Below are 26060 nucleotides of genomic sequence, written 5' to 3' on the forward strand. Positions count from 1 at the left end.
CCAGGAGGAAGAGCTTAATTAGAAAAAAGTTTGATAATTGGGAATCATTTAAGAACACTTTACTAGATGCCCACAATTAAGAAAGAAGGCTGTGCTGGTGAAAAAAACAATCTGTTTTAGAGGGGAAGTGAAAGCAGCTATAAATAATAAATGTATGACAGATGGAGGAAAGGGAAAGTTAATAGTAATGAATATAAATCAAAAGTTACAAATTGTAGAAAATTGATAAAGAAAGCCAAGGGATACAAGGAGATATCTATATCCAGCAGAGTTAAGAACAATAAGAAAGAGTTTTTTAAATATATTAGGAACAGAAAGAATCCTGACAATGGCATTGGTCCATTACCTGATGGAAATGGTAGAATTATCAGTAATAATGCAGAAAGGCAGAATTGTTCAAGAAACATTTCTGTTCTGTATTTGGGTAAAACAGATGATGCTGTCTCATAATATCTGGTGATGATAATACTCTTTCCATTCTACTAGGATCTGTGGAGGATGTTAAACAAAAGCCACTAAGGTTAGACATTTGTAAGTCAGCTGGTCCAGATAACTTGCATCCAAGAGTTCTAAAAGTGCTGACTGAAGAGTTTGCTTCACCATTAATGTTGATTTTCAATAAGTTTTGAGCAGTGGGGAAGTTACAAAAGACAGGAGAAAAGCTAATATGCCCACTTTAAAAAAAGGGCATACAAAATGACCCGGGTAGTTATAGGCCTGTCAGCCTGACATTATTTCGGGGGAAGATAATGCAGCAGCAGATTCAGGACTCAATTAATAAGATTAAAGACGCTAATTTAATTAATGCAAATCAGCATTGATTTATGGAAGGTAGATCCTGTCAAGCTAACTTATTTTTCTTCTTGGCCCCTGACCGCCCCCTCCCAGGAGCCCCGCCCCTAAATGCCCCCGGGACCCCACCCCCTATCCAACCCCCCAGCTCCCAGACACCTGACTGATCCCCTGGGACTCCCACGCCTATCCAACCGCCCCTATTCCCCGTCTCCTGACCCCTATCCAACCCCCCCCCACAGGCCCCCGGGACTCCCATGCTTATGCAACTCCCCTGTTCCCCGTTCCCGACTGCCCCCCCAAACCTCCGCCCCATCCAACCGCCCCCTGGTCCCTGCCCCCTGACTGCCCTCCGTGACCCCCCACCCTTTATCCAAACCCCCGGCCCCCTTACCATGCCGCTCAGAGCAGCATGTCTGGCAGCTGTGCCGCCCAGCCGGAACTAGACATGCTGCTGCTCTGCTCCGCAGGATCACGCCACGCAGAGCACTGCCCGCACGGCAGCGTAGCTGCAGGGGAGGGGGGACAGCAGAGGAGGGGCCGGGGCTTGCCTCCCTGGCCGGGAACTCAGGGGCCAGGCAGGACGGTCCTGCAGGCCGTAGTTTGCCCACCTCTGCCTTATAGTGATAGACTCAAGTAGTTCAAGTAGGTTAAGAGGTGGGTAGATTACAGTGTATAAGTACCTACACAAGGAACAGATATTTAGAAGTGGGCTCTTCAGTCGAGCAGAGAAAGGTGTAACACAATCCAATGGCTGAAAGTTGAAGCTAAACAAATTCAGACTGGAAATAAGGTGTACATTTTTAACAGTGAGAGTAGTTAACTATTGGAACAATTTACTAATGCTGGTGGATTCTGCGTCATTGACAATTTTAAATCAAGATGGGATGTTTTTGTGAAAGATATGCTTTAGGAATTATATTGGGCAAGTTCTATATAGCCTGTGTTATACAGGGGGTCAGACTAGATGATCATATTGTTTCTTCTGGACTTAGATTCACAGTTTCTATTCAATGCTAACACTCTAGTACAGTGCAAGAAGTGATGCTACATTGTTAAAATGTGCTCCATGGAAAAGGGAGATCTATACTTACATATCACCTCAAGTTTAGAGACAGTGACAGATTTTCTCCCCATTACTATTAAATCTCTGAATCCAAAGGGCTAGAATGTAGTCTCCAGAGAGATGTATCAACCATTAAACTGATTCTACATTTGGACTTAGCACAAAAGGGTGTTTAAACAGTAGTGTTGAACAAGTGGAATTAAACATCCTAGAGCACCTTTAGGAGATAACCAAAGTGTCCTGGCTACCTCTGCGCAAATAAGTGATTTTCGGTGTGGTGCCTGTTCTGAAAAATGGAGGGGGGAATCACTTTGGGTCTATTGCAAAACAAAAACATTTCAAAACGTTTAGTGAACCAAAGAAAAAAAAATTGGGATTGAACTAAATGTTTTGTCTCCCAAAACAAAATATATTGTTTAGATTTCAAGCTTTTTTAAATGTTTATTTTTAATGAAATTGAAATATATTTCTTAATAAAAATAATTTTGAGTAAAAATAAAAATATTTGAGTTTGGAAAGGTCAAAACATTTTGAGTTTTTCAGAGTATTTGTTTTTCTAAATAAAGCCCACAAAACAGCAAATTCAACATGAATTGGCAAAAGGTTTTGGTTAACCCAAATCTGCATTTTTTTGGCAAAAAAGGTTTTGGAAGAAACATTTTGCACTGATTAGTCCTGGCTAATGTTCTTGTCAATGAATTAAGAACCTAATATTATAGATTATGAATTAGCTGATAATCTAGTCACAATGTTCCTTGACTACAAAGTAACTTCAATGTACTCATTTATGTATTTGAGTATTTACGTACTCATCAGAAAGCTCATTGAGGTACATTCAATACTGAAGGGATTATACAGAGCCACATTTATTTATATTCTAAAATTTTTAATCTCTCTATTGTATGTATTTCTAAGGTGCCATCTTGGTATCTAAATGCCTTGCAAGAAATTTTTTGTTTGTTTGTTTTGAATGGGGATTCAATTTTTTTTAAAGGGGAAAAAAAATCACCATACTGGAATCTGAGTCAACACAGTAAACTTTAATAGTTTGGATGCATATATTTCAATATATTTCTACATGCAGGTTACATAAATACATTTCATGACTGGGGACTAAATCTAGTATTTACTTGAACTCTTATGATGTAAATTTATGCAAATTGTTATTAAGAATTTTTTATCATATGAAGCCATATTTAGCTATATCAGAAATATGCAGAAAGCATTTTCAAACAAAGTACAATAAATGTTCAAAAGCCATGTTTCAATGCTAAATATTGGCTGTTCTACAGCATTTTTATTTGAAAAAATACAAGAAGTGGTGAAGCCACGTGGACTAATCAAATTTCACTTTTCAGTTCAAAGCTATTTAGGAAAAAAAACAAAACCTTTTTGTTGGTTTTCAGAAGAAAAACACTATAATAGACAGCAGGTTCTTTTAAACTTACTACAATACATATGCGAATTGAGGAGTGTTGTTTGATATATATGTTCTCTAAACCAAAAAGTGAAACCTTCACAAACTGATAGGGAAAAGCCAAATTCAGAAAGCTTTCTGCATTCATAGTTCTATAGGTTTTACACGTTTTTGTGACTTATAAATAGCCAAACTATTTTCATTTTGAACAGTTTTTTAATATGGGAAATGTGATCCTCAGCTGGCACTTTTTATTTTGAGTTTGGGACTAGAGTGAACTTTTCTTTCCAGGTTTTAAATACTTGGAAAATATGACTTTCGCTTGCCAACACACAGACCCTGGCCGGAGGAGGGGGCCCCACTGAATCTGAGAAGAGAGCTAATGTTGATGAGGAACCTGATGCCCCCTCTCCCTTTTCCCTCCCATCTTCGCAGATGAGGGAAGAGCTGTATGTGAGACAATATGACCCCCTGATTTTTTTTAAACAAAATGACTTTTAGAACCTGCTGCAAGCAAAGCACTTTTATACATCAGACAAGATTATCTGATGTACTGTGCTGTATACCTCCCAACCCAGCAAAACCCTCTGTTCTTTATCCCCACCCCAAGGTAAGACAGGCACTGGCTTTCCCTTTGGATTTCTACCTAATTCCTCAGTGGACTTTCTGCCACCAGGTCTTGCACCAAGGTTTAAACTGGTATAAACAAATGTAACACCAGGCTGAATCTATCTCAGTGCTTATAATAAACTTTGGAAAGAAAAATATCTTCTGCTGATCTACTGTGATTATCCAAATAACCCCTGAAATCAGAATTTAATCATTCTTAAATGGTGATTTTGTTCTGAAATGCTGATTTTCCTGAGTTTTGAGTGCATCATCCCCATAACCATTCTCATAGGTACAGTTTTCTTATATTAAAATTCTTTTCATTTGTACTAAAACGTTAAAGTACTTTGAATTGTGAATTGTGGGATTAGCTAAAATCTCTGCATTAGGTAGGTGGAGACTCTACCTTTATAAATGGTAAAACTGGAAATACTGAAACAGTGGTTTTCAACCTTTTTTCCATTTTCAGACCCCTACAAATTCTGAAGGGAGATGTGGACCCCTGCAGACCACAGGTGGAGAACCACTAGGCTAAAATAAATGTCTGGAGGGAAAAAAGACTATGTAAATCCATATTATTTTTCATTGGTGGGTGGATAGAATCCCTCTGAAGATAATAATTAAACACTGCAGTTTGGCATTGTTCAGTAACAGTGTTCAGGAGAGACTCTTCAGTAAGGAATATCAGATGAATTGGTTATGCGAAGAAGCTGAAACACATGTTGTTGTGTCTTTGGATCAAGTCAGTGCTACTCTAATACTGAGTCTGAAACATAATTAACTTATGGAACTTATTATTGAGGCAATTTGCATAACAGATTCAATATTTAGGGCCACATTTTTTACAAGAATAACCTTTATTCAAAAATACCTATGCAGTTTTTTTGCTCACATTTGCATGTGCAATTTGGTTTGCTAGGTAGACAGTTGACTAGCAATTTGTTTGTAACCATTTGATTTGTGCAAACAAATTTGTTAACTGCACATGCAAATATAGGTGCAGCTGATGCAAAATTTTGCATGCAAACCTCCATTCTAAAAAATATTGGTTTTATTTCCTTGTCTGCAATTACACTAGCGAATATAAAAACATTGCAATTTAGCAGTCCTCATGCTTCAAAGATATAAGTTTGTCACCAGCTAAGTCCAGGAAGAAATTTTCCCCAATGAAATATTATGGCAGTTGTATGCTTTCCTCTGAATTGCCATATATTGATCACCCAGAGACAGGACAAACAATGGATAACCTATTGGGTTGTTTCCAGATGGTCATTCAGATGTTCTTCTATTAATCCAGGGGTCTCAAACACGTGGCCCATGGGCCATGCGGCCCACGGGGTGATTTTCTGCGGCCCACGAGCCCCTCGCAGCCCCCCCGCCCTCCCCCAGTGTTTACCAGAATGGCAGCTGGACGTGCACTGGTGGCAGGGCATGCTCTCTGCCTGCCTACCCTGCCCAGCGCAGCTCCGGGAAGAGGCTGGAACGTGGGGAAGGGGGGGTGGAGGGGCTGTGTGTGGCTGTTACTTTAGGCAGTGCCCCCAGCAGCTCCCATTGGCCGGGAACGGGGAACCACGGCCAATGGGAGCTGCTGGCGGCGGTGCCTCAAGCAACAGAAACACACAGCCCCTCCGCCCCCCCCTTCCCCACATTCCAGCCTCTTGCGGGGGCAAGGCAGGCAGGCAGCCTGCCCTGCCCCCGGTACACGCCAGGCCAGATCCTACCCCCCAAATCCCTCCTGCAGCCGAACCCCCTGCCCTGAGCCACCTGCTGCACCCTGCACCCCGACCCCCTGCCCTACCCTGCACCCCTCCTGCATCCCCACCCAGTGCCCTGGACCCAATGCCGCACCCCTCCTGCACCCCGACCCCCTTTCGTACCCTGCACCCCTCCTGCACCCTGAGCCCCCTGCACCCCTGCCCTGAACCCCCTGGCGCACCCCACACTCCTCTTGCACCCCAACCTGCTGCACCCTGCACCCCTCTTGCACCCCGACCCCTTGCCATACCCTGCACCCCGACCCCCTGCCTCACCCCGTACCCCTCCTGCATCCCAGCCCACTGCCTTGAGCCCCATGCCACACCCCTCCTGCACCCCAACCCCCTACCGTACCCTGAGACCCCTGCTGCACCCTGCACCGCGACCTCTTGCCCTGAGCCCCCACCACACCCTGCACCCCTCTTGCACCCTCTGGGGGCAGGGAGGGGGCAGAGTTGGGGTGGGGATTTCGGGGAAGGGGTTGGAATGGGGGCGGGGAAGGGGTGGGAAGAGGCGGGGCAGGAGCGGGGGCCTCATGGAAGGAGTGGAGTGGGGGCGGGGCCAAGGGTGGTGGTGGGGGGCGGGAGGTGTCAATGCGGCCCTCGGGCCAATGTACTATTCCTCATGTGGCCCTCATGGTCATTTGAGTTTGAGACTCCTGTATTAATCCCTTACTTTCATGGCCTCTACCATTCATTCAAACTATAACTACTCTATAATGAACAGAATGAGAAAAACAAATATGATGATTTCTTCACATTATGGAAGTTCAACCTGGTTTCAGTTAACATGAGCTTAATTATATGAAAATTGCTGATTTCCCCTCAAACTAAATTCTTCTGACTGCAAGTTATATTGCAAATGTTATGGAAATTTACTCATGACATATTTTAATGCGCATTATCTCCCTTCCTTTTTCCAGTACTTAAAAGCCTTGGAAAGTGTGTGTGGTTTGTTTGTTTTTGTAATTTGTAAATCTTCTGTTGTTGTTCAGAACATGTTGTGCCAGATTCCTATTCTTGGAAAGAGTAATTGAGAAACACTTAATAAGCATTGCTGTCCAAAGAAGTACACGGCACACGTGCTATTTCAAATGCATACATTGATTCTTTAGTCTTACGTTTTGACAACTATTTAAGCTTGGTGCAAATCCTGGAATTGGGGAGATGGAAGATTGAAAACCTTATCAAGGTTTCCTTCTTAAATGTTGCAATACCCAGCTAATATACAGTTTTGCTTTTGGTCTGGTAGCACATGGAGAACTACTTAAAAAAATCATTGCATTAGTAAGTTCCCTGAGGGAGGATAAAAACAACTTTAGTATTAGGCCAAATGTCATGCAAATCAGGTTAATCCTCTATATTTCTTAGAAATTAATAACTCAGTATTATTTTTTCATATACGATAAGACTTCAATATTCCACACAGGATCTGGAGTGAGAATTTTTTGGTTTTTACACTGAATGACAACTTTAGTATTTTAGTTGGGCTTTTAAAACAGCTGTTTTTGATGACAAACATCCTTTAAACCTGTATATCTAGGCTACATCAGTTTCTCATAGCCAGGGGGTTATTACACTGCTGCTGTTAGATTTCTGCTTAGTTTGATGCTTATTTTTTTTTTTTTAAAAAGCTCACTTTTTTGTGGTTGCAGCTAGAATCCTATTGTTCATTATGATGTAAACTCTTGCTATATTCCTTAATGCTTCATGACCTTTTTGTTTTTGTTGTTAAAAGGCTTCCCTAGCAGACTCTATTCCGAAGGGTAGACAGAGAAATTTGCCTGTGTCATATGGGGAATTCAAGAGGCAGATCAGATGATTCCTTGCATTGTATGACTTGTCAATATCAAATCTTTTCCTTTAGGATGCTGAATAGGCTTTTTTCCAGCTTCTCTTCACTGAACGTATGTTTATGTCGGAATGGTACTGCTAAAAAGTTTTCAGGCCTTGTTAGGTCTCTGGGATCCAAGCATATTTTTTAAATTTCTATTTTTAAAGTTATGAATAAGCTGCTAACGCAAGGTGCAGGACTATTTCCAAATATTTGAGACCATCTCTGTATGTGACACAGCAAATGGTATATTTCTGTATCCACGTATTTATCAGGGGTAACTGAAGTCTTTGTGTATATGATGTGCTCCATAGACCTGTGCTAGCTCCCTGAAGATGTCTGGATGTTGTGCCATTAATTCTTCTCTTGTAGTAGCGGCATCATTATATGCTGTTCTTGTTATTTCAATAAAGGTAAACTCAATGTAAGTTTCTCTACCTGATAGTGCTGTTTTAGAAACCTTAGTAATGAAAAATATAGACTGAGCTTGTCCTTGGCTGTGCTGTTGTGAGGGTGACTTCTTGATTGTATTCTAGAGCCACTATATGCCATTAGTCTTATGCAGAGTGAGTCCAAAATCTTTCTGAAGACATGCTGGTAAAACATCAAATTATATTTTTTATAAAAACATTCCTCAAATAGAGCATCAGATGCAAATTTCTGGTAGCTTAGCTACATCACATATGTAAAGCCTTGATACGGTCCCTGGAAAGACCACAAATTGACAATCTATTTCAATCAGAGATTTCTCTCTGCGATGGGTTTGTTTCTCTGCATTTTGTGGATGATGGTATGACTTTCCACGTGTGACAAATGAACCCAAATGTTGGACAGGTTTGCAATGGATGTGTTTTAAAATGACAACCATAGTTTTTAGCATCAGCTGTGTGTGTGGTATCATTGTACAGGATCACAAGCCATGTTTGTTTTAGGACCTTCTTGGTGCTTTTCCCAGACATGATCTCTCTTTGAAGTTTTTTGGTTCTGAAGTCTAGTAAATGTCTCTAACCCAAATCAGTTTTCCTTAGTAGCCTTTCTTTCAACTTCTTGCCGATCCTGTTGAACTCAGTTTTGGCCATTACCATATCATCTTAATTAATACCAAACTCACAGTTTTCTACTTGTGCCTCAAATCTGTTACATATTTGTAATCCTGTGTGTTCTGAAGTGAGGATCAGACAAGAATTGGTGCCATTCAAAAGTAGTAGGATTCTTTTTAGGATTACATTAATTCCAAAACATTAAAATTCCATCGAGAGAAGGCTCATCATCGTCTGCTTGCTCTGTTTATCCATTAAACAATCCAAGTGCTTCCTCCACCTTAATTTTCAACAGTGCTGAGTGTGCAACAACTTATGTTGAGGTCAGTAAGATATATTGGGTACTTGGTATTTTTGAAACTCAGACCATTTATTTAGGTGCCTAAATATGGATTTAGGTGCTTCCTTTACACACCCATTTTAGAAAATCTTCACATCTAATCCTCTTTTTAAAAAAAATCTACTCCAGTAACCTTAACAAAGATTAGAAAGTCTTGCTACAATTGTTCTCTCCCATGATACCAGTTAGAGACCACAGGGACGGAAATTTGGATTGATCTATGCTTATTCCCCTCCCATTGCTGTGAGCTTTAGCTTGTAGTCTTAATTTGTTTTGCTCAAATTTTGTTACCATTTTTTAACTTCCGATGTGTACTCGTTTCCCTGCATCTCCGCATCATCTGCTATTCTGTCTGCTTTCTTTCTTATTATAATGTGAAAGCTTGCCCTAGTCATTCTACCATGCTGAGTATATTCCACTTACAGCATGATGATGTGCTTGCTAGAGAGTGTTTTCCAGACATATGTCACTTCTGGATGTTGACCCCAAAATGTGGACTCAATTTCTCTTGAAATGCAAGGAAGCGTGGTAACCCTATTTTCATAGCAAGGCACGCAAAATTTAATGCAAATCACAATTTAAAAATTTGTTGAATGTAATAACTTTAACTTATTTAACTAATTTATAGGGAAACAAAATCCAGATATGCACTAACAAGCACCACTCAAAACATTAAGCACAGTTGTCATTGTTATAACCATCAATTTCTCCTGCCCCTTTTTTAGCTTATTGTCATTCTTTACTCTGTCGAATTTGGACTCAAAGTTCCTTGGGGCAGGGACCTGTCACTTTAATTGTCTGTAAAACATCATGAAACACCATGTAAGAACACCAGGTGTCTTTTGCATCTTCTAAACAACAACGCCCAAAGTTTGAATGTGTTCTGGCATGAGGGAAATGCCCCAGATATTTTTATCCGGTTCAGTCAGAAAACAGCAGTAATGATTTCATAGATTCCAAGGCTAGAAGGGACCATTGTCATCATCTAGGCTCATCTCCTGGATAACACAGGGTATAGAACTTCCCCAAAATAATTCCTACAGCAGATCTTTTAGAAAAGCATCCAATCTTCATTTTAAAATGGTCAGTGATGGAGGATCCTGCATGACACTTGGTAAATTGTTCCAATGATTAATTACTCACTGTTAAAAAAAATGCCTTATTTCCAGTTTGAATTTGTCTAGCTTCAACTTCCAGCCATTGGATTGTGATAAACTTTTCTCTGCTAGATTGGAGAGCCCATTATCAGATATTTGTTCCTTGTTTATGTATTCATGGGCTATAATCAAGTCAACCCTGAAACTTCTCTTTGTTAAACTAAATGGATGGAGCTCCTTCAGTCTATTGCTATAAATCAGATTTTCCAATGCTTCAGTCATTCTTGCATCTTTTCTGTGAACCGTGAGTTGCAGACACCAAAATTGGATTCAGTATTCCAGCAGTGGTCTAAATACAGAAGTAAAATAACTGCTCTACTTCTATTCAAGATTCCCGTTTATGTATCCAAGGATTGCATTAGCTAGGGTTACCATATTTCAGCAAGCAAAAAAGAGGACGGGAGGAGCCCCGCCCTAGCCCTGCCCCTGCCCCTCCCACTTCCCGCCCCCCCAGAACCCCCAACCCTCCCCCCGTTCCTTGTCCCCTGACTGCCCCCTCCTGGGACCCCTGCCCCTAACTGCCCCCCAGGACTCCACTCCCTATCTAAGCCTCCCTGCCTCTTGTCCCCTGACTGCCCCAACCCTTATCCACACCCCCACCCCCAGACAGACCCCTGGGACTCCCACGCCCCATCCAACCACTCCCCACCCCCTGACAGCCCCCCCCAGAACTCCCAACCCATCTAAACCCCTCTGCTCCCTGTCCCCTGACTGCTCCGATCCCTCTCCGCACTCCTGCCCCCTGACAGCCCCCCCAGAACTCCCAACCCATCTAAACCCCTCTGCTCCCTGTCCCCTGACTGCTCCGATCCCTCTCCCCACTCCTGCCCCCTGACAGCTCCCCCCCAGAACTCTCAGCCCCCCACCCCGCTCCTTGTCCCCTGACTGCCCCCTCCTGGGACCCCTGCTCCTAACTGCCCTCCAGAACCCCACCCCCTACCTAAGACTCCCTGTTCCTTGTCCCCTAACTGCCCCCTCCTAAGACCCCCCCAACTGCCCCCCAGGACCCTACCCCCTACCTGTACCCTGACTGCCCAAAACTTTCTCCACTCCCCCCAAAAGCCCCCCCTCCCCCGTTTCTTGACTGCCCCCTCCAGAACCTCCCTGCCCCTTCTCCTGCCCCCTGGCCCCCTTACCCTGCTGCTCAGAACAGGGTGTTGGGCTCTGTGCGAGCCGGACACGTGGCTGAGCTCCCCAGCACAACAAAACCTGGTCCCTGGCCCTGCACAACAAAACCCGGTCCCTGGCCCGGACCGGGCTGCAGGGGAGAGCTGCCCTTGTATCAGCACAAAGTGCTCTCGCTCCCGTTTTGCTATGCTGCATGGCAGAAACCGCTCCCAGTTGCAAAAGGGGAGGGCTGCACTTTGTGCTGAGACACTTGCTCAGAATGCAGGGGGGAGGTCCTCTACAGCTGCTCCGGAGTCCAGCCCAGGACTTTCCTGCAGCCCTCCCAGCCGCTTGCTCTGCTCTGCCGGGGGAGGGGGGAAATCCCGGACATTGTGAGTGCTTTACAAATTCCCCCCGGACGCTATTTTTAGTACAAAAAGGAGGACATGTCTGGGTAAATCCGGACGAATGGTAACCCTAGCATTAGCCCTTTTAGCCACAGAATCCCACTGAGAGCTTATGTTCAGCTGCTTATCCACAACCCCCAAATTTTTTTCTAGAGTCACTGCGTCCCAGGGTAGAGTCCACTATCCTGTATGTATGGTTTATATTCTTTTTGTTCCTAGATTTACGGTTAGCCATTTTAAGATGCATATTGTTTGATTTCGCCCAGTTTACCAAACAATCCCGATCTGTTCTCTTCATTATTTACCACTCCCCCAACTTTTGTGTCATCTGCAAACTTTATCAGTGATGATTTTATGTTTTCTTCCAGATAATTAATAAAAATGTTAGAGGGTAGGGCCAAAACCTGATCCCCCACTAGAAACACATTTGTTCACTGATAGTTCTCCATTTACAGTGATATTATGAGACCTTTTAGCCAGCTTTTAATCCACTTAATATGTATCAGGTAAATTTTATATCTTCCTAGTTTTTTAATGAAAAATGCTTTGCAGGCATCTAAGGATATTACATCAACCAAACTTGTAATCTCATCAAAAAAAGTTGTCAAGTTACTTTGACAGGATGTATTTTCCATAAAAGCCATGTTAATTGGCATTAATCATATTACCCTCCTGCAATTCAATATTGATCGAATCTCATGTCAACTGCTCTATTATCTTGACCAGGATCAATGTCAGTCTGACAGGCCTATAATTACTCAGGTCATCCCATTTACCCTTTTTTAAATATTGGCATATCATTAGTTTTCTTCCAGTCTTCTGGAACTTCCCCAGTGCTCCAGAACTTATTGAAAATAAGCATTAATGGCCCAGCAAGCTCCTCAGCCCCTTCTTTTAAAACACTGCTGATTTAACAACATCTAAATTTAGTAGCTGCTGTTTAACATCCTCTTGATATGCAAGTGGAATGGAAAGAGTGTTACCATAGGATATGACTACATTATCTGTTTTTTCCTAAACATAGAACAGAAATATTTATTGAATATTCTGCCTTTTCTGCATTATTATTGATAATTCTATCATTTCCACCTAGTAATGGACCAGTACTATTGTTAGGATTCTTTTTGTTCCTAATATACTTTAAAAAACTCATTCTTATTGTCCTTAAATCAACTGGCCATAGGTTTCTTCTTGTGCTTCCCTTACCAAATTTCTACAATTCCTAGTTTCTGATTTATATTATTTACTATCAACTTCCCATTTTTCCCATTTGTTATATATAATTTTTATAGCTGCCTTCACTTCCCCTCTAAACAAGGTAATTTTTTTAACTAATATGGCTGCCTTCCTTGATTGTGGTTTTGTGACTTTTTGGGATCTAGTAATTTTTGGCTCATAATTGTTTTCAGCTTTGTGAAACTGGTCCTTTTAAAGCACCAAGTGTGTGTGTGTGTTTCTCTTACTGGTCTGGATTTTATTCTGTTTGCACATTATCAAGGTGGTCAAGTCATGATCACTTGTACCTAAGTTAGCATTAATTTTTATTTTTATTATCAATTCTTCCTTATCTGTCAAGATGGGAGCTAATATAGAATTCCCCCATGTTGGACGCAACACTTTTTGAGTTAGGGAATTGTCATCTATAATGTTTTGAAATTCCAAGGACATTTTAGTACTGGCTGCATGAGACCTCCAGCATATGTCATTCAAATTGGAGGCCTGCATTATCATGCAGATTTATTTTTCCTACACATTATACAGTAAAAGCCTTTTTATCCAGCATGTTGAAGGAATGAAGGTGCCAGTAAGTGAAAAATTCCAGTTAACTAAGAGGGAGGGAGTTTGGGTGCGGGAGGGGGTGCGGGGTTGGGGCACAAGAAGGGATGCAGGACATGGGCTCTGGGAGGGAGTTTGGGTGTAGGAGGGGGCTCGGGGCAGGGGGTCTTGTGGTGCCAGATCTGGGGGGTGCTCACCTAGGGTGGTTCCCCACAAGCGGCAACCTGTCCCGGATGCTCCTAGGCGGAGGCGTCATGCGCTACTATGTCATGCCCAGCCTCATGCCTAGCTCCGCAGCTCCCATTGACTGGGGTGGTGCCTGCAGGTGGAGGCAGCACGCAGAGCCGCTTGGCACACCTCAGCCTAGGAGCAGCAAAGACAAGTTGCCACTTGTGGGGAGCCGCCCGAGGTGAGCGTCCCCCAGATCTGACACCCCAAAACCTCTCCCGTGCCCCAATCCCCTGCTCCGAGCCCCCTCCTGCATCCAAAATTCCCTCCCAGAGCCTGCGCCCCACATCCCCTCCCGCACTCCGAATCCCTTGTGGCCATTCCTCCGCCTAGGAGCAGCAGGGACATGTCGCAACTTATGGGGAGCCACGCGGAGTCAGGTAGGGAGCCTGACTGCCCCATGCCAACCGGACTATAAACTGGACTTTCTACGAAGATCAGAAATGCCGGTTTATAGAGCTTTCCAGTTGGTACAGGGCTGGATAACACAGCTTTTACTGTAGATAGAAGGCACTCATCCTGTTCCCAAGTGTGATTTGATGGTTTGTAGAAGACACCAACTAGTACCTCATCTTGTGCTTTATCTATTATGACGTAGGTCTGTAGGCATTCAAGATCATTTTCTTTTGAGTTATCGCTGACTTGGAAACAGGTAATACCGCTTTTGGTGTAGAGTGCCACTCCCTCTCCTCTTCTACCCACTCGATACTTCCTGAATAGGTTAGAACTGTTAATTTTAGCATTTCAGTTAGGGAAACCATCCTACTAGCATTCAGAAATACCAACTAGGTCAAATTTATGCTCATAAATGAGTAATACCAGTTTGTTACCCAGGCTCTTAGCATTGGTATATAGGCAATTCAATAATTTCTTTTCTTTATGTCCTTTCATTCCTTGATTAATTTTGTTCTCAACATCTTGATTTTTGTGCTGAATGCTCATATCTTCCCTTTTCCCCCCTTCACTTTTGTTATCAGTTTAATTTCCTCATGACTACTCTAGCCAACCTGTCCCGAAAAAGATTGGTCCTTCTTCTACTGAGGTGGAGGCCACTCAAACTACACCTCCCCCCTTCCCATAGACGGTGGACTAATGTTCCATAAAACAAAAATCTCCACTGTATGCCACTTACCTAGCGAGCGATTCCCTTTCAGAATCTTCAGCCTTCTGTCTCTTATGGGACAGGAAGGATCTCAGGGAAGATTACTTGGACATTCATCTTCAGCAGACTTCCAAGTTCCCTGAACTCATCTACTATCTGCGAGATATCTCACAACATAGTGTCATTAGTGTCGAAATGAGCCGTTACCAATGGATACTTTCCCATCCACTTCAGAAGCCTGTCCAATCTTGTGAGGTCTCATGTCTTGGCTTCAGAAAGGTAGCACACTGTCCTGTTTTCTGCCTGTCCCTTGCAGAATGGTCTGTCGATTCTTCTGAGTATTGAATCCCTATAAGGATCCTTCCTTGGACAGTTGAACTCTTTTTGGACAAGCTTGATTTTCTTACAGGTTGTGCTGAACTGCCATCCACAGGTGTGTCCAGTACATCGCTGTTCCTTTGAGCCAGCTGAACCTTGAGAGGTATCCTCCGGTTTCCATGTTGAGAACCTGATATCAATTGGAAACTGCTGGCTGTGTAGAAGTCCTCCTGGTCCTCTTTTCTCTGGTGGCCACAGCCTGCCCATCCTTGTCTTCCTCTAGCCATATATAATGCCACTGTGACCTCTTGGCTCTGGTGGTTACAAACTGCCAGTCCACTCTCTGACTTCGTGATGGCCAGCTCATTCCTTCCTTTATCCTAGAATACATCTGTTTGCTGAACCTGGCTGCTAGCGCCTCAACTACTCTGATTCTCTGTAGTGGGTCCACTTGCTCATCCAATCCAAGAAACTTCTCTGTTGCAGCCACCAATTTGCACTTCAACTTGCATGTTCCCTTTCTGTCATGGTTCTGGTAACTACAGTGACTCCTAGTACTGAAATTAAATTTATTTTTGATGTTTTTCAAGCATCTGAAAGGCATGAGAAGAAGAAAACCTTAAAGATCCACTTGTCCCACATTGAAGCTGCTTTAAACTGCTGTTCGATCTCTTTTGTGAACATTTACCATATTCCAGTTTGATCTTTTAATTTGTCTTTGTTACAGTTCTCTTCAGAGGCTGAGACACTAGAAAGATCGAATGCTTGAAAGGTATTCTCTACAGGAATTGTAACTTTTTCAAAACTCTGTCTTTGAACATTCCCCCATAGTTCAGATGGTTGCTGTTTTATCTATTGAGCAGGCCATTTTGTGATTGAGAGTCAGATTTAAAAAATACCATAAAATTGCAGTCTCCAAACTGTATGTGAAAGTAGTTAAATTTAGTACAACACAGAGCAGGCACTCAACAGTAATGACATTTGCTTTAGGTAAGGTCATGCTGTACCATAGGAGTCAGTTTGTGCAACCCTTATTCTTGTTGACGAACAGTTGCTTATGAGTAGTCCCATTACTCCTGTAATCAAGGGCTGAGCAAGGTGAGTTAGGTTTGCACAATCTGGCCCTGTTTGTTGACGGATTTCAGAAGTAGTTCCGAGATTGACTACTTGGGTGTTTTAAAGAGGAACTTCCGTAACAAGGATTTTTTCCCAAGCATTATAATAAATGTATTTACCTGCTATGCTTTATTCATATGTATGTTTGATACATTTACTAATTACTATACCATAGTTATTTATTTTAAAACAAATTCTTGCTCTTTCTGGGCTTGTTTATATTAGAATTTTAGTTTTGCTTTTCATTCACATTGAATGCCAATTCTAAAAGGGAATTTTAAATTATTGTGTACCTGCTTAAAAATACCACCTTGCTCTTCAATGGTGCTTTTCATCAGTGGATTTAAAGTGCTTTGCAAAGGTGTTTAATATCATGTCCACATTTTACAGAGGGGGAAACTGAAGCACATGAAGGGAAGTGACTTGCTTGTTCTTGTTGCAGCTCACTGTAGGCTGAATCCTGGCATCAGTCATGACCATGAGCAGACATTTGTGAGTGTCTACACTAGAATTTTATTACAGTGTTAGCTTACTTTAATTAATTGGTGATCAGTTAACTCAAGTTACGGGATGAGCAAGGCTTCTAGTGTAGACATACCTTCCTAGGCCAGCTTCTTCTCCTATTTATCACATTGTGAAGTTACAAAATGCTCAGCTTAAGAAAGCATACAGATTTCTGTTCCAGTAGACGATGTTGTAATCAGATGTTTGACTTCATTGGAAGACCCAATTATGAGGGAGAAATATAACATGGATATCAGACTTGATTTAATCCTTGGATCTAACTACAGGAATCAGGTCTGTGGAGCTCTGATGATAGAAAGCCCTACCAGAACAGAAGTGCAGTATCACCAGAGGCATGTAGCTCCACATATCCAGTGAAGTGGGAGCTGAGGATTGGCAACCCATACAGTAGGGGGTTGACCAAGACACCCAGGAGATGTGGCAGATCTCCAGGACAGCTTCAACAAGAACACTCTTATGGAGTTCTGCACAGCTCTTCCCAGCTCCTTACATAAACTACAAGGGAGTGCAGGCAACAGAGGAGCTGTCATGTGTCCTTCCCTAGGACTGGATTCCTCTATTGGTATAGCTGCCCTGTGGAAGCAGAGAGGTACCTCTCCCCCACTCACACGTGTGAATCAGGTGCAGTTACTATAAACAGCATAGGAAACTAGACACAGTTTTAAAAATAAATAAATATTTTCTTTTTTACTCCATCAGGAAAACCTCCTTTTGCAATGGAAATTGGTTTCTAGTTGCAAACTTGCATTTTCTATTGTGCTAACAGTCTCAGGATACTTCTCCTGTGATGCAACTATTTTCTACATACTGTTTTCCTACTTGAATTTTCATTTTTTGGGCAAATAGGCAGAACAAAACAACAGTGAACAGAATCATGATTTATTATGGGAAGGAATCAAGGCAGATAAGCTGTTCTATCCTTCCAGAGCCATTCTGAGTGCCTTTTTCCAAATGAGGAAATGGAAAGAAATTTCCAACGTGTACTACACACTTGCCAAGGGACAAAAGATAAACTGTTTAAAGTCATTTAAAATTGAGGCATACTTAGGCCTGGGCTTTACTATGAATCCTGGGGAAAATCTTGCACTGGCAGGGGGATAGACTGAATTGACTAAAAGGTTTTTCCCATCACTAATTGCTATTGCTCTATGATCTGTGTACACAGTGCTTAAACTGGAGCTGTGTACTCCTACCAAGGGTGCAGTATGACCTTCTCAAATTGATGCTTACCAATTTTATCTCTGTAACTTACATTGTGATGAGGGACAGATTTGTGTGTAACAATCTGCTCTTTGGCAGGAATCAGCTTTTCATTGTGTGTGTACAGAGCTAAGCGCAATGAAGTCCTCATCCCTGATTGGGACTTCTAACCACTATTACAATGCAAATAAATCAGAATAACTGGCATAGATTTTTGGTTTGGAAAATGTACTAATTTTTGTTAACCTGCTACTTGTTGCATTAGCACTTCAGCATTTGGCCATTCTCCAGAAACAACCTACACTTTCAGTTGAACTAAAAATCTTCAGCAATTATGTGTTTGTGCTAAGTAATAAGAGTGATTACTGGTTTATTTGAGAGCAAATATATACGTTTACTTAATTTATTTGTATGGAAATATGTGCTAAAACCTGGTCAGCCTGTCAATTTATGCTTTGATGTTTTCCTTCTTCTTCACTGGGAATTTTTATATTTGAAATTCCAAAAGAATTCATATCAAGTTCAAGAAAGATTTGGTTGCTTATTAAGCTGATCTCTGTCAGCCAAATCTTTGGCTAATCATATTGCATAACAAGAGGCACTGCTCTGACCTCTTCACCTGAGCAGCCTTCCCTGTTTGTCCAGTCTACACTGGCCATGTTGGTTACTGCATTCCCCCAATTACCCAAAGCTCTTTGAGGGGAAGGATGATAGGAAGCAAGGGAGACTGGGACTAAGTGGGATGGGCAGGATTCTGTGTTCACAAGAGACGTACAGCTCCCCCATGGCATTTTGACATATCTGCTGAATCTGTTATTAAACATTGCTCAAAGCCAAGTGTAATACCATTTGGTCTTTACCAGTCAGGTCAGTATGCTTTCACCACTCCAAGCAACCCTGGCCATACTGCTCCTTACTGGAACAGCTCCTGTGGTAGTTAGGAGATTGCCACTAGATGTGTCTTTTCTTCCCCCTTGCCTTCAGTTACCTAATGACCTTGTTCTCTCCCTGGCTAACAGCTTAGCTTAGCTATCTTCTCTGATCTGTGCGGTATTATTCAGTTCTGTAGCTGTTATTTGTTGGCACAGAAAACTTTGACTCTAGACTCTTCCTTGGCCCAATTATCCAAGCAGCTCTGTACAGGCAGACCCTTACACTCACGTGAAGCTACACTGAGCCTGTGTGGATCAGCTTGCATTATCAGGGCCCAGGGCCCCATTCATCCTGGTAGATTCAGTTCTGTCACAGACTCCCTATGTGATTTTAAGTAGTCATTTAATCTGTTTATCTCAGTTCCACATGTGTAAATTGGAGCTAGGACTGTATTATTTTTTTCTCCTTGTAAGATCTTTGGAGAAGAAAGTCCCTCTTACTGTGTGTTTGTACAGTGACTAGCACAGAGGGAATCCAACTACATTTTGAGGCCACTGGGCATTACCTAAATACCAATAGGGGAGAGAAATAATATACTCTCCCCTTTCGGGGGAGGGGGAAGGGAAGAGGGGGTGAAGCTGCTGAGGTGCTGCACCTCTCATAGTGTCTTATCTCCATCTTCATCAGAACCAAATTCTTCTGATGCAAATATATACCTCTGAGGATAGAATTTGGTCCATATTTGTTGATCACAAAAAAACAAAATGCCAAATCTGAGACTTCAAGACAGAGAAGAATTTGTTTCTTAATTAACAAATGTATGTTGGATCTATTGGGTCCTCAGAGAAAGAAAAAAAATGTAATGACAATTGTTTTCAGATTGCTGGCTTTTTTTTTCTCCTCAGAGTTATTTTCCTATAGCCAGTCTGTTAAACTATACATACAAAATGATGGTGTCCAAATTAGCTGTTACTACTCAAGAAAGAGATCTTGGAGTCATTGTGGATAGTTCTCTGAAAACATCTGCTCAGTGTGCAGCGGCAGTCAAAAAAGCTAACAGAATATTAAGAACCATTAGGAAAGGGATAGATAACAAGACAGGAAAATATCAGACTGCCTCTATATAAATCCATGGTACACCCACATCTTGAATACTGTGTAAGGATGTGGTCTTCTGATCTTAAAAAAGATATATTGGAAAAGGAATAAAGAAGGGCAACTAAAATGATTAAGGGTAAGGAACAGCTTCCGTATGAGGAGAGATTTAAAAAACCTGGGACTTTTCACCTTGGAGAAAAAAGATCTAGATAAGTTCCTGGAGGATAGACCCATGAATGGCTATTAGCCAGGATGAGCACAAGTGCAACACCATGCTCTAAGTGTCCGTACCCTCTGTTCGCCAAAAGCTGGGAATGGGCGACAGGGGATGGATCACTTGATTCCCTGTTCTGTTCATTCCCTCTGGGGCACCTGGCAGTGGCCACTGTTGGAAGACAGGATACTGGGTTAGATGGACCATTGGTCTGACCCGGTATTGCTAATGTGAAAAAGCAAAAGGTTGAGAGTACTAAACTTGAGGTATGTGAAAGCTTCTTGGATACTTTACAAGAAGTGTTACAAATATTTGTTCAAATTCTGAAAAGCTATTCGGTTTAACTATTTGGTGCTGCTTACCAGCATTCATGCAGATGAGTTGTTGGTTTGGATGAATGATTGATGCCTGTCCTTAGTAGGTGACATTTGCTGTTGTGCAATGGGCCAACACAAGGCTTGTACACCATTTAAATAGGAATTGGCCTTGTGTTGACCACTTGCACAGAGGTAAATGTCATCATGTATGTATACTTGTATTAATATGGGAATACGTGTGTTCACTATTTGTTGTTCATTATTAACTCTGTTGTTTGTTATTGTTATGTTCACATCATACACCTCAATAAGTTAAATAAAACCAAGAAATACTTTTGCTGGAAAGTTGCAACATAACACTATTTCATTTCTTAGCATCTGGAACCCTAACACACAAGAATCAAAAACACCAGGGTTACAAACTGACCAGTCAAAGAGAGAGGCAAAGCAGGTTGCTCTCTTAAGGTAGAGAGGCACAGCTCAACCCACCTTCCTCTAGGCTGTGTCTCTGCAGACTGTCTCTGCTGAAGACTCAGATAATAAATTTCCCTCTGGAGCTCCTTATTCTTCATAATTTTAAAACAGATTTCAGTACACCACAATTATTCTCCTTGTTTGTAATCTCTTCTGCTCCATTCAGGAAGCAGAAACAATATCATGTGACTTGTGACCAGTCACACACTATAAACACGGAATAGTCAATGTGAGCAGTTTGCCAGGACCATAAAGGATGAAATTTGTTTGCATAAATTATAGTAGTCAAATATTGAGAAATAGAAGTACTTCCATAGGCCACATTTACCCTATGGGCACTACAGTGGCATAGCTACGATGGCATAGTTATGGTGCTGTAACCCTTTAGGATAGATGCAGACTACGGCAATGGAAGAGGTTTTTCTGTTGTTGTAGGAACTCCATTTGAACGAGTGATGGTGTCTAGTTCAACGGAAGCATTCTTCTGTCACCCTAGCTGTATCTACACCGGGGGTTAGATCACCATAGCTGTAGATTTTTCACACCCCTGAGTGCCATGTAGCTATGTCAATCCTGTTCTAAGTGTAGACCAGGCCATAGAAATTCCAAATGATTCTTAGGAGAAAAGGGGCTAAATTCTTTAGGTAATTTACTTACAAAGAATAATTAGACTAGCTTAATAAATATTACTGTATTATCTTGAATTTCAACCTTTTCTGAAGAATTACAACAGAACTAATGTATTGTCACTTTGAAACATATAGTTCACAAAAATATCTGAATTACAGTCCTTTGTTCTACTTGCATCTAGAGAGACTTTGGATAAGTGTTTTCAAAGCACATGTAAATAATTGAATCTCCTTTAAAGAGGCTACTTGAATCTCTCTCCTTTTGAATAATCCTTTGGTTAAGTCAAGGACATCAATGTGTTCCCTTACAAGTAGAAAAAAACCTTATTATATGAAAACATTCTAAAAATGGAAAATAAGTTTAGCAATAGCATTTCTATGATTAGATGTTGTCCGGGTACAACCTGCAATGGTAATAAGGACATGGGAAAGGTATTTTCATCTTTTATTTTTTTCAAATTTGTATTTCCCTCCTATGCTTTTATGGCTGTATTTACCGTAAGGGTTAATGAACTAAGTACTGAATAGGGTGCATTTTTCAGGAGGGGCTTTTAATCAGTGTACAAAGTTTTGTATACCTAGCAGAAGGCAACATTACATACTTTATATGTTTTGTTTATATATTATGATCATAAATTGGAAAATAGAAGACTAGATTAGAACAACCTAGATACTAGGGAAGTGAGTGGAAGCACATTAGAAGTATGGTATATAGAGAATTCTCTTAATATAAAATGCATGAAATAGAGTGAATTATCCCCTTCAGGAATAAACAATCACAATATCTTTATCTTAGAAATGATCCTATTTCAGATTTGGTTTAGGGGGAGTCAGATATCTCAAGTAAATAGTCACAGAAGGAGAATGTGTGGTTCAAGATAAGCTGGTAACTGCTACTCACTACTTGAATCTTTAGCAGTTTGTGTAAAAATTGCTTATATAGGCATGTATGTTAACTTTTGACGATATATCCACAATATCACCAATTCTGAGATACATGTTTAAATCTGGATTTTGTTAAAGGTCAAATCTAAAAGATCTTCTACGGTAGGTCTGGATTCAAAAATCATCCTGAACAAACTGAGGTTAAATCATTCAGCCTTCCCCTACACGGTGAGGCAAACTGTGTTACTGAAGGATTATAGCTCACGCAGCGTGTTATTGGTAGATAAGCCCTGGAGACAAAGTACAGAATTTCATTGTAGAGAGGCTAAAATTGTATTTCCATTGTATTCAGATGAGAGGACTAACTACAGATTTTTTTTTAAATTAAACTAGATTTAAACAAGAAGAAAAAAGAAACAATGGTTCATAACATTGAATATTAAAATGTTTCAGTTCCATGAAGGGGATAAAGATGATTGTGAATAAAGCTTTGTTTGTTTGCCTTTACTGTGGCGAACCTTTATCACTGTTTGTGTTCTGATTTCCATGCAGGTGGTTGACCAGATTGACACATTGACATCTGACCTGCAGCTGGAGGATGAGATGACAGACAGTTCCAAAACTGACACGCTGAACAGCAGCTCAAGCAGCACAACAGCGTCCAGCTTGGAGAAAGCCAAAGTGCGTGCCAATGCACCTCTCATCAAACCCCCAGCACACCCATCTGCCATTCTCACTGTACTGAGGAAACCCAATCCACCACCACCTCCACCACGGTTGACTCCTGTGAAGTGTGAAGACCCTCACAGGCCAGTTCCTTCTGCCAACCCTGTAAAGACTAATGGGACCCTACTTCGAAATGGAGGTTTACCAGGAGGACCAAACAAGATTCCTAATGGGGATGTATTTTGCATACCTAATAGTAACTTGGACAAAGTTCCAATGCATCCTCTGATTCATAGACCTGATAAAGACAGGTGTCCTCAGACAGGAACACGGGAACGAGTACGATTTAGTGAGAAAGTACAGTACCATGGCTATTGCCCTGACTGTGATGTTCGGTATAACATTAAAAACAGGGAGGTCCACTTACACAGTGAGCCGGCCCACCCGCTGGGAAAGCTTCCTCACCAATGTCCTCCTTTACCACCGCCGCCTCCTCCTCTCCCTCCATTGCCTCTAGAAAATGGAGGCTTGGGAATAAGTCCCAGTAATAGCTTTCCCCCTCTCAGACCTGCGACTGTGCCTCCACAAACTGCACCAAAACCCCAGAAGACCATCTTGAGAAAGTCAACCACTACAACAGTGTGATGTATGCCACTTGAAAAACTGTTTGTTTTTTCCTATATATAAACATAAACAAATAGGTAATGAGCACTTTCTACTCAAGCAATAAAAAGCCCAAATATATTACATCCTGTGTTCAGCGAAGTGGCATAAAAATCATATGGTAAGTACAAAGAAAATTGTTCACCAATGTCACATGTTTGCACCAAAGAATTTCATTATTAAAAGTTCCAGTATAATGAGCATGCTATGGGTCATGAGCTGTTAAAAGTGATTGCAGCTGAACAGCTCTAACTATGGTCTAGGCAATGTTAATAGTTCATCTCAAAAACATCATATCTGCAGTAGCAATTAGAGGTTGAAATTAAGTCTTCCTCAAACAATAGAATAATTAGTACTATGGGGGTTTTGTAGTGCAGGAAACTTTTTTAAAATACATTTGCTAGGAAAATAATGTATGATTATGTGGATCAAAATGTAACTTCAGCTAATGTTTCCTGATTGCATCTTAACAAATGAGTTTTTATATGCCTGGTTGCTTGAATCAAGGGTATCTGGTCTGGAGCTGTGCATTATGGTGTAAATCCTCACAGTTTAAACCAGCTTGTTTTTTGTTCTCTGGTCTAGAGATGAATAGGCAATTGGAAGGCATGTTGATATGATCTTGGCAAAACAAACAATATTCAAGTTTGGTTCTGAAACACTCAATAATCAAAAAGCAGAGAGAGGAGTGCCATGCTTTTGAAAGAGGAGGCATGGCCTGATCAGTTATTTTCTGCTTCCATTGTTCCATCTCATGTGGGGATAATACTTATCTACCTAACATGGATGAGATGTGTAGGTTAATGAGTTAGAGCCCAGTCCTAAAGTCCTTACTCAAGTTTTCCTCAGGCAAATCTCCTATGGAGGGCAATGGAAATTGTGCATATGGTATTCAGGGATTGGTGCTTAATACTTGTAAAGAGTTTTGAAGATGAAAAGCACTGTATAATGACTAAGTATTAACATGCACAACAAGACATTTCTCTTATTATGACATTTTGGTCGCTTAACCCAATTAAAATTCTTACCAGTGAGAAGACTCTCCAATATTTTTTCATTGTTTTACAGAAAAGAACATTTGTTGTTAGGAGGAATGTTGGCTTCTGGGGTTTTAAAAGCAGGTGATCAGTGAAAGAGATGTTATAGGAAACCTTTTCTTCACAAAGTCCCTCCAAAAATAAGCTTGCAAATGACCTAAACACCTGAATGCAGCAGATGTTACGTGAGTTACACACAAAACATGCACTTAGGCTGTTTAGCTCTGAAAGGGTTGAACAAGGTTGGCATTTGTGGTGTCTTACCAACACAGAAATATGTCAGTCCCTTATGTTTGCATAGAGCAATAGAAATTCAGCTGAAATCAGCCTTGAAACAGCTCTGCTATATTCACACCTTTGCAGTATGTACTTTGCACCGAAACAACAAAGAACCTGGCAAAATAATTACCCTTTTTACATTAAATTGCTAAATTCTTATGAAACTTTTACCGATAGTAAAGGCTGAATTTTGTGCAAATATATCTCTGGAGTTTAAAGCCTCACATTGCACTATACTATGTGGTTTACACAACCATCATGATGCAGAGAAGTCATTATCTCATGCATTTGCTCATATTCTCCAAATGTTTTCCAATCCCATAATTTGCATCATTAAAATGCCTTTACTATTTGTATGTCAGCATATTTAATCTCATGAGAGTTGTTGTGAATGGAGTAATTTTGGACCCCAAGTTAGCAGTAGGGACAAGGAACTAATTCTACAGATGTCCTTGATCTCTGAAAGTCACTGGAAGTCCCTCTGCCCTGCTCATGAGGCTCCAGAGCAGCTCCTTCCATTAGGAATTTACATTTAAAATATGGTGAAACTGTGTGCAAAACTTCTTTATACACAAACTACACAACCACACAGTGGTTGCTATTAAAAAGGAAAGATTTATCACGTGATGCTGCTTCTATCGTAAGTCATATGTACCTACTTGTGTAATTTAACTTAATCAGAAAAATCTCTTCTTCTGTACTGAAGGAATAGTATTATGTGCATATCCCGATGTATGTACAATCAAACAGTTGTGTGTTTATATAAGATTTGTGCAATCTTATATAAAATAAGATTTAAAATACTTTGAAAAATGTAACACCCTGTCTCTTCTTGGGTTTTGTTCTATTGCCTTTCCCTTTTCCGTTCCTTTCACTCTGCCTTGTTGCACCTGTTCCTGCATTTTCTTTTCAGTACCTGTTAGTCCCACATCTAAAATTGCTGTTTGAAATACTTGAAAGAATTCCATTTACTTTTTCTCTGTCTATTTTTTCTCTTTGCTGGCTCAAGACTTCTATTTATTTATTTATTTATTTTATTTTGCCTGTGAAGCTTTTTCAGCTTCACATTTATCTGCATTCTAGCGGGTCCCTATTGTGATAATATCTCTGTGCTGGGATCTCATTCCTACTATGTCT

The 26060-nt window shown here is 41.1% G+C and overlaps 1 protein-coding gene across 3 annotated transcripts in view; it reads left to right on the forward strand.

The window, feature by feature from the left end:
• Positions 1–26060, forward strand: part of PRR16 (proline rich 16) — a 250122-nt gene that overhangs the window by 136207 nt on the left and 87855 nt on the right. For 2 of the 3 annotated variants that reach the window (XM_042854644.2, XM_005305140.4), the window contains exon 2: positions 22831–23728. In XM_042854644.2, coding sequence (XP_042710578.1) covers positions 22831–23589 — 759 coding nt within the window. In that variant the 3' untranslated portion in view covers positions 23590–23728. Of the gene's footprint in view, positions 1–22830; positions 23729–24675; positions 25739–26060 lie in introns of those variants that run through there. The other variant, XM_065599265.1, reaches the window with a different exon arrangement.

The sequence above is a fragment of the Chrysemys picta genome, chromosome 6, assembly GCF_011386835.1.
Source record: "Chrysemys picta bellii isolate R12L10 chromosome 6, ASM1138683v2, whole genome shotgun sequence".
Lineage (NCBI taxonomy): Eukaryota > Metazoa > Chordata > Testudines > Emydidae > Chrysemys > Chrysemys picta.